The 11,201-nt window shown below is 40.0% G+C and overlaps 1 protein-coding gene across 1 annotated transcript in view; it reads right to left on the bottom strand.

The window, feature by feature from the left end:
* Nucleotides 1–260: 260 nt before the first annotated feature.
* The window catches only part of LOC134349495 (NADP-dependent malic enzyme-like), a 161,458-nt gene continuing 150,517 nt past the window's right edge, over nucleotides 261–11,201 (bottom strand). Inside the window, exon 14 of the mRNA XM_063053893.1 lies at nucleotides 261–1,728. Coding sequence (XP_062909963.1) covers nucleotides 1,567–1,728 — 162 coding nt within the window. The 3' untranslated portion in view covers nucleotides 261–1,566. The remainder of the gene's footprint in view (nucleotides 1,729–11,201) is intronic.

Genomic DNA, 11,201 nt, shown 5'->3' with positions numbered 1-11,201 from the left:
AGCATGTTGCCAGAGGGGGTAGTGTATGTGTATGTTTCTGTCTGTACAACTCGAGTAGTAGATCTTCAGACTTGTCACTCCAGATCATGGGTTCCCAACCTGGGGTCCATGGACCCCTTGCTTTATGTATCAGTCCAAGGCATGAGAAAGGTTGGAAACCCCTACACTAGGACAATGGCTGTATATTATAGTCAACAATATTATAGAAGTGCAGGTAGAAGTGGATATACAGACCTCTGTTCTTTAGGTATTAAAAAAAAAACTACAAAGTACATCCTCTACAGTTTTCCAATTTTACTTTTTTTAAACCTACATCGGTACAATGTCTTCCATTTCAGCAGGCATGTCTTAACTGCAGTAAATATACCATAATTGACAAGACTTCAAAAATATATATAATTTACTATGCAGAAAATAAAATCTTTCAGGGTACTGGTGTTTCAGCTACCATCCACAAGTAATACATTTGATCAGCTAAGTGTGACAGACCCAACAAACAGAAAATGGCAATAGCTATTCCTCAACAGGAAGTAGCTAAACACACTTGCAATTTGAGATTCTATTTGATTTCATCAGGATTTCAGCACTGGGAAAAGCAACAGATTTTCTCATTTTTGGGAGATCAACAGCTTGCATCCAGGTTGGATGCTGCACAGAACTGGACATTGGCGTTTATTCCACCTCCTTTTGGACCCAGTTTCTAAAGATTTCTGTTGTATTCATAGTATTTAGAACTTTTGCATTGAAGGCATCCTCTTGGCATGATGAAAATTCTTTATTTAATGCTAACTCCAACTCTGAACCGCTTTGATCTGTCCAAAAATATCTTTACAAGGGAAATATTAACCTACCGTGGTTGGTTGACTTTAGGTCATCCAAAATAACTTGAATAGATAGTGTCTGCTACTTTATCTAGTTTTCTTCTACAGAATTGAAAGACTGGTATTTGTGGACAACTTACGTTGGTGAACTGGAATCTCATTTCAGGCAGTAGCCTTAAGAACATCCTGTAACCCAAACCAAAATAGTATGAGAAGTAGGAGGGTCATTAATCATGTTCAGAAAATGAAATTAGCTAACATTTTGTGCAAAAACATGTTTAATGCCATAGTTATTTGTCTTTGTCAAACTATACAGTTCAGTGAACCCATGATTTCTAGGCAACTGATGCCTTTTCAATGCCTGTGTTTTGTTCTTTGTAATTGTAATTTTATGGAAAGATAACATGTTCAAATGGCAAAGTTTGCTTAAAGTCAACATTGATTACAAAAATGAAATAATAAAATTCCTGAAAAATAAAATCAATATGAAAAGTGCAATAAACCTATTATTGCAGTGCATCTGTTCATGAAGAATAGTATTTGTTACTTTGAAACTAATGAGAGCAGATTGCTTTGAACAAGAATTGTACTTTTTTTCCAGAAAGCAATGCAATAGTCACACCCAAAGAAAACATACTTGATGTGCTTAGTTACCAGGTTTTGATAAGCAATATTTGAGCCAGTAAATTGAGAGAGGCCTTCCAAAATCTTGACAGATTAGAGGGGATTTGAACAACACAAGTAATTACACTTTCTGGATTTCCATTGCATCTTTAGGCCATTCATATTTATCAAATACAAAGGAGTCATAATTGGGGCTGTACATTTGAGAACGAACAAATGCTTCTTTGTCCTCTGGCTCAGGGTACCAGGCAGCAAGGTTATTTTTATAGGCATAGTCCACGATCTATAAAGGGAGGAAAAAAAAAGAGAATCTTTCAGGGATGCAAACTGATGTGACAAAATTTTGCTTCAGGCTAAAGGTTTGCCGATATAGACCTGCCACAATATCAAGCTGTGTGATGAGAATTCAAGTGTTTGACATTAGAGATTTTTAAACCATTGGGGCATTAAGACGATTATTGCTGCATTCCACTATGCTCAGTAAAGTATCAATACCTATACTGATGCAGGTCATTTCATTCATACAAGCTCAGCCTGAAAAAAACTTTTGGGAAAGGGATAACATGGTTGGCATGCTTGCTGTAAGTACTTGATAGAGGCACCTCTGTCTTCAGTCACCACCCCCTCCCTTTACCTCTCCCATCCATTACACACTTCCTGAATACAAGAGGAGCAACGAGTCATGCAAGACAGAATAGAGATATTAGAGAGTAGACATAAACCACATTTTTTAAATCCAAAAAGCAGAAAACCAGTTGCTTGGAAAGAGATCCAATGCCATAATAAGGACAAGGTTACTTATTCACAGTGTTTACAAAATAAAATTTCTTTTTTATGAAGTAATGCCTCAGGTCAGCAAAGCACCTCAGTATGGAGACGTTACTACAGGGCAAAGTGAAGATAAACAGCGGCCTGTTACACATTGTTAGAAGGAAATGTTAAACTATCATATGGTCATCACTGAGAAATGCACATTCTCTTCTGAACTGGAAATCAGAGACACCAGAAAATCTGCGGATGCTGCAAATCCAAAGCAAAACACACACACAAACAAAAAAATGCTAGTCCCACCAGTATTTTGTGTGTATTGCTTTGGAAATCGGAGTAGACTTCTGCTGCAACTGGCAAAGTTACTGTAGCAATCTCAGAAACTGCATCTTTCACATATGAAAACCAAAGATATCTTATCATCAAATTAATGTGCAGAAATGAAATATTTTAACACAAACTTTGGCTCATTGATGTATATACACAATGCAGAGAATCAATTGTCAAAAAAATTGATGAAGCTTTTTTAAGCTATTCAAATTTTGATTATCTGGTGTTGAAACATTATCATCTGTGAAATCATGCCAATTACAAAACTAGATAAAGCAAATTCATAATCAACCATGTACTTAATGATGTCACTAATTGTGTGCTTCATTTTTTCTGTCACTAAATATGAAACAGAGCTCAAATATTGCACACTATGATCACTGTAGGCCAGTCTCAACATTTTAGGAACAGCTTCTTCTCCTTCGCCATCAGAATTTTGAACGGTCCATGAACCCATGAAAGCTACCTCACTCTCATGTTCTCTTCTTGCACTATTCATTTATTTTTAAATTTTTTTTGTAATTTACAGCTTTTTTATGTATTGTACTGAACTGCAGCCACAAAACATCAGATTTCACAACACACACCAGCGATAATAAAACTGACTCCGAGTCGAACTGGAGGTAAGCTGTGCTAGTTGCACTATTTTCTTGTTATTTACAGGGATACACCAGTGATAGCAGAAGATCTGAGTTGCAGGCTCCTCATTGATTTCCTAAAGCTGTTGAACATAGAACAGTACAGCACAGTACAGGCCCTTTGGCCCCAATGTTATGCCAACCCTTTAACCTACTCCAACATCAGTCTAACATTCTGTCCTAGATAGCCCTCCATTTTCCCTTCATCCATGTGCCTATCTAAAAGTCTCATAAATGTCCCTAATGTATCTGCCTCTAGGTATATTATCTAGAGTTCATCGAGACCTGCATGGATGAGTGTGTGCCTTTGAGAACATCCCGACCATGCCCAAACAAGATGTCACATAGATTAATCAGGAAATTCGCAGTCCCTTGAGGGCTAGATATAACATAATTGGCAATGATGCTTCACTCTCTGACCAGCCCAATGGCTTTTATGCAGGCTTTGAAAGGACGAATAACACTACAACTGTGCAAACGTCCTATTATCTGGTAACCTCGTGATTTCTGCCTCGGAGGCCGATGTCAGAACATCCTACAAGAGGCTGAACCCTTGTAAAGTGTCAAGCCCCAACAGTGACACTGGCAGGGCACTGAAAACCTGTGCTGACCAACTGGCTGGAGTGTTTAAAGACATCTTTAACCTCTTATTGCTGCAGCTGGAGGTTCCCACTTGCTTCACAGAGGCATGGATCATACCGGTGCAAAAGAGGAGCAAGATGAATTGCCTCAAAGAGTATTGCCCAGTAGCACTCACATCTACTCTGATGAAGTGCTTTGAAAGGTTGATCACAGCCAGAATTAACTCCTGCCTCAGCAGAAGATCTGGACTCGCTGCTGTTTACTGACAGGTCCACAGATGATGCAATTTCACTGAATCTCCTCTGGGCTATGGACCATCAAGACAACAGCAATATCTATGCCAGGGTTCTGTTTATCTATTGTGGCTCGGTGTTAAACAGTATCATCCCCTCATTACTAGCTAACAATACTCAAGACCTGGGCCTCTGTACCTCCTTCTGCAACTGGATTCTTGACTTCCTCATCAGAAGACCAAAGTTAGTATGGATTCGTGATAATATCTCCTCCTTATTGAATCAACACAGGTACACCTCAGGGATGCATACTTAGCCCACTACTTTACTCTCTCTACATTCATGGCTATGTGCCTAGGAACAGTACAAATGCCATCTACAAATTTGCTGATGACACCACCGTCTGAGAATTTGCCAAGAACAGAGATGAGGAGTAGTAAAGGGATGAAATAGATTAGCTGGTCGAATGGTGTTGTAACAACTACCTTGTACTCAATGTCAGCATGACCAAGGAATTGATTGTGGACTTCAGGAAGGGGATGCTTGTAGAATACTCACCAATTCTCAGAGGGATCAGCATTGGAAAGGTTCAAGTTCCTGGCTATCACCATCTCAGAGAATCTATCCTGGGTCCAACATATTTGTGCAATCATGATGAAGGCACTCCCATGACTATACTTCATCAGGAGTTTGAGGAGATTTTGTAGCAAATCTCTACAAATGTACAATGGACAGCATCATAGTCTGATATGGAGGCACCAATGCATATGAATGTAAGAGGCTTCAGTGGATTGTAGATTCTGCCATCTCCATTAGGGGCAGTAGCCCCCCCCCCCCACCAATGACATCTCCCAAGGTGGTGCCTCAAGAAGACAGCACCAATCACGAAGGACCCCCACCATCGGGGACACGCTCTCTTCTCATTACTACCAACAGGGAGGAAGTGCAGGAATCTGAAGACTAACACTTAATGTCTTAGGGCAGCTTCTTCCCCTCTGCCAGACTTCTGGAAGGTCCATGAACCCATGAACACTACCTTACTATTCATCTTATGCTCTATTTATTTATTTGATTGTAACTTATCAGTAACTTGTTATGCCTGAACTGCACTGTCACAAAACAACAAACTTGCGTGAGTGACAATAAACCTAATTCTGTTTTTAGTACACCACCCACTTTCCACAGGTGCATTCTTAAAACTCATTAGTTTTGAAAGGCTTTGACCAAAGACCTTAATATTTCTGCAGTCATTCCTTTTGAAACAGTTAACAGTTTGGGCTGAGACCCTTCTGATTGGTCCTAATGGATGTCAATCTGAAATATCAACGGTCCAATTTCCTTCCACAGATGCTGTCTGACCCACCGAGTTCTTCCCATTTAGTTTATACCCAGGGATAGAGATTGTCAAAAGTTCTTCCGCAGTACTTGAAACAGGCCCACCAATTATTTCTGGAGTGTTTGTATTGTCTTCTATACGAAGACTGATGGTTCAGTATTGGTTCAGTTCTCTGCCATTTCCTGTTATTAAACCATTCTCTCTCTCTCCCTCACACACATACACACAGATTCCCATCCGGGATCTCATACATCTTAGCTACCAACTAATTTGTTATTTATTTATAGAAGCTCTTGCTGATTGTTTTCAAGTTACTTGCCAGTTTACTCTCAATCAATATTCTCCCCCCTTGCAGCCATTTTTAACCTTATGCTGCTGGGTCATGAGAATTCCCAGAACTCTGATCAAACACTAGATTCAGTCATTTGTAATTATTTGCAATAGATTTTAATTTAAATATTTTTCTTGACCTCCTTTTATGAATCACAGATGTTTCATCTTGCTCATCAAATTCATCTTTCAAATTGAGATAAGTATCTTCTGAGAATTTTGAATTGTCTAATTAAATATCTACTACTATCTCCTGATCTTTTTCTTAGCTCATTTTCCTGGTTCACCTTCAGATCTTCTGTAATTTCCTTTATTTACACTGGGGACACTTGTTTTGGTGCTGAGCACTGGTTCTCAAATCTCTTTTTGGAATTCTACCATGTTATCATTACTATATAATTGAAGATCCACAGCTGCAAGACCTCCTATTAACTTCAACTCATTATATGGGATCAAGTCTGATAATCTGAAATAACCCTTCCCCAGGTAAGATTTATAATGTTTTTTTCTGAGAAACAATCCCTAATTAACTGTACAAATGTCACTTCCACCATATCCTTGCAAGTTTGATTTAAATCAACATACTAAAGTCAACCATGAAAACTGCAGACAGGCTTCTGTCCCTTCCTTTCTAGTCTTGATGAAAGGTCTCAGCTTGAAATGCTGACTGTTTATTCCCCTCTCAGATGCTGCCTAGCTTGCTGAGTTATAGAGTCATCAAACACTAAGCACAGAAACAGGCCCTTCAGCCCATCTAGTCTGTGCCAAACTATTATTCTGCCTAGTCCCATTCACCTGCTCCTGAACCATTATCCTCCATACCGCTCCCATCCATATATTATCTAAAATTTCTCTAAGTGCTGAAACTGAACTCATACCTACCATTTCTGCTGACACCACCATCTGAGTGAAGAAGTTCCCCCTTATGTTTCCCTCAATTATTTCACCTTCCACCCTTAACCCATTACTTCTAGTTTTCGTCTCACCCAACCTCAATGGAAAAAACTTCTTTGCATTTCCCCTAGCTGTATCCCTCTTAATTTTGAATACCTCTACCATATCTCCCCTCATTCTCCCATGTTCCAGAGAACAAAGTTCTAATCTATTCAACCTATCCCTATAGCTCAGGTCCTCAAGTTCTGGCAACGTCCTTGTAAATTTTCTCTGCATTCTTTCAATCTGATTGATATCTTTCCCAAAGGTAGGTAACCAGAACTGCACACAATACTCCATGAGAGGTGTTTTATACAACTTCAACATAACATCCCAACTCCTGTGCTCAATATTTTGATTTATGTAGGCCAATGTGGCAAAAGCTCCCTTTATGACTATCTATCTGTGATGCTACTTTTATGGAATTATAGATCTGTATTTACAGATCCCCCTGTTCTACTGCACTCTGCGGTGCCCTACCATTTGCCACGCAAGTCCTAACCCTAATTTGTCCTTCCAAAAGTGCAACACCTCACACTTGTCTGCATTAAACTCCATCAGTTAATTTTGGCCCATTTTTCAGCTGGTCCAGATCATGCTGCAAGTTTTGATAGCCTTCCTCACTGTCCACTACGAACCCAATCTTGGTGTCAACTACAGATTTGCTAATCCAGTTTACCAAACTGTCATCCAGATAGTTGATCTAGATGACAAAACAAGAACAGACCCAGCACCCATTCTGTGGCACACCTCTAGTTATAGTCTTCCAGTTAGAGGGGTAAATATCTGCTACCACTCTATGGCTTCTGCCATGAATCCAATGTTGAATCCAATTCAGTACCTTATCCTGAATGCCAAGTGACCGGATCTTTTTGACCAGCCTCCCATGTGGGACCTTGTCAAAGGCCTTGCTAAAGTCCATATAGACAACATCCACTACCTTGCTTGGTAACCGGCTGGAAAAACTCTTAAGATTCGTTAGACATGACCTACCACACACAAAACCAGTTTGACAATCCAGTATCAGGCTCTATTTACCCAAATACTTATATATCAGGTCTGTTAGAATACCTTCCAACAATTTACCCACCGCTGATGTCAAGCCCACTGGCCTATAATTTCCTGGCTTATCCTTATAGCATTTCTTAAAGAGTGGAACAACATTAGCTGTCCTCCAATCCTCTGGCACCTCACCTGTGGCTAAACACATTTAAGTACTTCTGTTAGGGACCCAGCAACTTATACACTAGCCTCCTGCAAGGTCCATGGGGACACCTTGTAAGGCACTGGAGATTTATCCACACTAATGTGCCTCAAGATAGCAAGCACCTCTTGCTCCGTAATCTGTATACATAATGAGTTCTTTCGACTAGGCTTATACTCTCTGGAATTTAGAAGATTGAGGGGGGATCTGATTGAAATGTATAAAATCCTAAAGGGATTGGACAGGCTAGATGCAGGAAGATTGTTCCCGATTTTGGGGAAGCCTAGAACCAGGGGTCACAGTTTGAAGATAAAGGGGAAGCCTTTTAGGACTGAGATGAGGAACAACTTCTTCACACAGAGAGGGGTGAATCTGTGGAATTCTCTGCCACAGGAAACATTTTGTGTGCGTTGTTCTACATTTCCAACACCTGAAAAATCTCATGTTTATAAAATCAGTAGTTTTGCTTGTCACACAGCTTCCAATTCCAATTGTATACTTAGTTCTACTTAGTGGCATCACTTTATGAGTAAGTATTTTTCCCTGCCATGCTATTCCTTATTCCATGTATAATCTATTTTCACCTCCATCACCACTCACAGCCTTCCCTTTTCAACCACCTCCTTTTGCTCTTTGCCTAATTTTTGGGACCATCAACAATATGGAACCATTCAGGGCCCCAGACAATCCTTCCAGGTGAGGCGACACTTCATCTGTGAGTCGGCTGGGGTGATATACTGCGTCCAGTGCACCCAGTGTGGCCTTCTGTATATATTGGTGAGACCCGATGCAGACTGGGAGACCGTTTCACTGAACCTCTATGCTCTGTCCGCCACAGAAAGCAGGATCTCCCAGTGGCCACACATTTCAATTCCACGTCCCATTCCCATTCTGATGTCAATCCATGGCCTCCTCCACCATCAAGATGAAGCCACACTCAGGTTGGAGGAACAACACCTTATATTTCGTCTGGATAGCTTCCAACCTGATGGCATGAACATTGACCTCTCTAACTTCCGTTAATGTCCCTCCTCCCCTTCTTATCCCATCCCTTATTTATTTTTATTCCCTCCCCCCTTTTATTTTCTTCTCTCTCTGTCCCTCTCACAATCACTCCTTGCCTGCTCTCCATCTTCCTCTGTGCTCCCCTTCCCCCTTTCTTTCTCCCTAGGCCTCCTGCCCGATGATCCTCCCCCTTCTCCAACTCTGTACCCCTTTTGCCAATCACCTGTCCAGCTCTTAGCTTCATCCCTCCCCCTGCTGTCTTTTCCTATCATTTTGGATCTCTCACTCCCCCTCCCACTTTCAAATCTCTTACTGTCTCTTCTTTCAGTTAGTCCTGACGAAGGTTTTTGGCCCAAAATGTCGACTGTACCTCTTCCTATAGATGCTGACTGGCCTGCTGCGTTCCACCAGCATTTTGTGTGTGTGGCTTGAATTTCCAGCATCTGCAGATTTCCTCGTGTTAACAATTTGGAATATTGAGTTCCCAGTCCTGATCATCCCGCAACTTCATCTCAGTATTCACCATGAAATCAAAGTAATTACTTTCTATTTAAGTGTTATCTCACATATCTTGTTACAAATACAATGTGCATTCAGATCAAGAGACACAAGTCTTAAACATTTTACAATTGTTACTTACTGAGGTTCCACTTTCTGCCCCATCCTGGCATGACTTCTGCTTTCATTCACTATCCCGTGTCACTGCTCACTTACCTCTTTTTGATTTATTAAAACTTCAAACCTTATCCCCTTTATTTTAAAAGCCTGATCTATAGCCCTATTTATGCTGCTTGTGTGATTCACCAAGTTAGAAGCCCCAGCATAGTTCAAATAGCTGTCCCAGTGGAACTGCGTTCTTCCCCAGTGACTGTGACAATACTATGCAAATCATTACATATTTCTCCCAGTCTCTGAGCTTGCTTGCTACATGCTTGCTTTCCCAATTTATTTTTTATTTACAGATACAACACGGTAATTGGCCTTCCAGCCAACAAGCCCACCCCACCCAATTACACCCAGGTGACCAACTAACCTAATAACCAGTACACCTTTGCAACGTGGGAGGGTACTGGAACAACTTCTTCTTCATGTGCCTTGTGCGTTACACACTTGGGCAATCATGGCTCTCCACATCGAACGATCCCTCGCAGCGTCAATGATATCTTGCACACTTAGAGCTGTTAGTTCTTTCACAGTGTCCATATATTTTCTTCTTTGCCTTCCTCTACCACGTTTCCCAGGTATACGGCCTTGTAATGTAAGGCATTCTATTTCTCCCTTTCTGAAGGAATTTAAGTTTCCTCTCATTTAATGTTCTCATTAAAGACCTTTTTGTAATGGGCACGTTGGAGTACCGTCTCATTAGTTACCCTATCTCTACATGATATTTTCAGCATTCTTCTAAGAAACCACATTTCTGTTGCTTCTAAGTTTCTTTAGAGTTCTGATGTTATAGTCCATGTTTTGGAAGCATACAGCAAGATTGACCAGATGTAACATTTTAGTAGCCTAAGCCTTGTTGTCATAGAAATATGTCTGTTGGTAAAAATGGGTTTCATTTTTTGGAAGTTGGTTTTGGCAATAACAATTCTTCTTTTTATTTCTACTTTACTTCTAGCATCTTGTGATATAAAGCCAGTCTTTTGTTCAATCTCTTGGTTACTGATGTACAATTGACAGTTGGGAGTATCCTGCAATTTTGATATTACCATACATTTGGTTTTTTTGTAGTTGACGGTTAGACCAAAATCTGCACTTGTTTGTACTACTTTGTCAAGGAGGATTTGCAGGTCTTCTGCAGCACTTGCTATTAGAGTGGTATTGTCGGCATATCTTACATTGTTATGTTAGCACCTCCAATTTTTATCCCATCTAGGTCTTCTATTTCTCTGAGAATAATTTCACTATAGATATTAAACAATTCCGGTGAGGCAACACATCCCTGTCTAACTCCACTTTGAATTTTAGTCCAACTGCTTAATTTTGAAGCAGTTGTTGGTCCCTTCCGTCAATGTTTAGTTTAGTGAGAATTTGAAATAATTTTTCATGTTGCACTTTGTCGAATGCTTTAGTGAAATCAATAAAACATAAAAAGACACCATTTTGATATTCAAATTGCCCTTTCTGAAAGCATTCATAGTATGAAAATTGCATTCCTAGTTCCTCTGTCCTCAATAAACCCATATTGTAGTTTAGAAGTTTCTTAACTTGTTTTTAATTCAACTCAGAACAATTCTGAACAAAATCTTTATTATGTGACTCATAAGACTGATTGTCTATAATTTTCACAGTCAATAGTTCCAGGAATTTTTGGCAGGGTTATAAAAACTGATTTCAAGAGATCGTCAGGCAATACACCAGACTCATATATGCCATTAAACAGTTCAAAAAGAATAT

The sequence above is a fragment of the Mobula hypostoma genome, chromosome 7 (assembly GCF_963921235.1).
Source record: "Mobula hypostoma chromosome 7, sMobHyp1.1, whole genome shotgun sequence".
Lineage (NCBI taxonomy): Eukaryota > Metazoa > Chordata > Chondrichthyes > Myliobatiformes > Myliobatidae > Mobula > Mobula hypostoma.
This window is presented reverse-complemented; position numbering and strand designations above follow the sequence as displayed.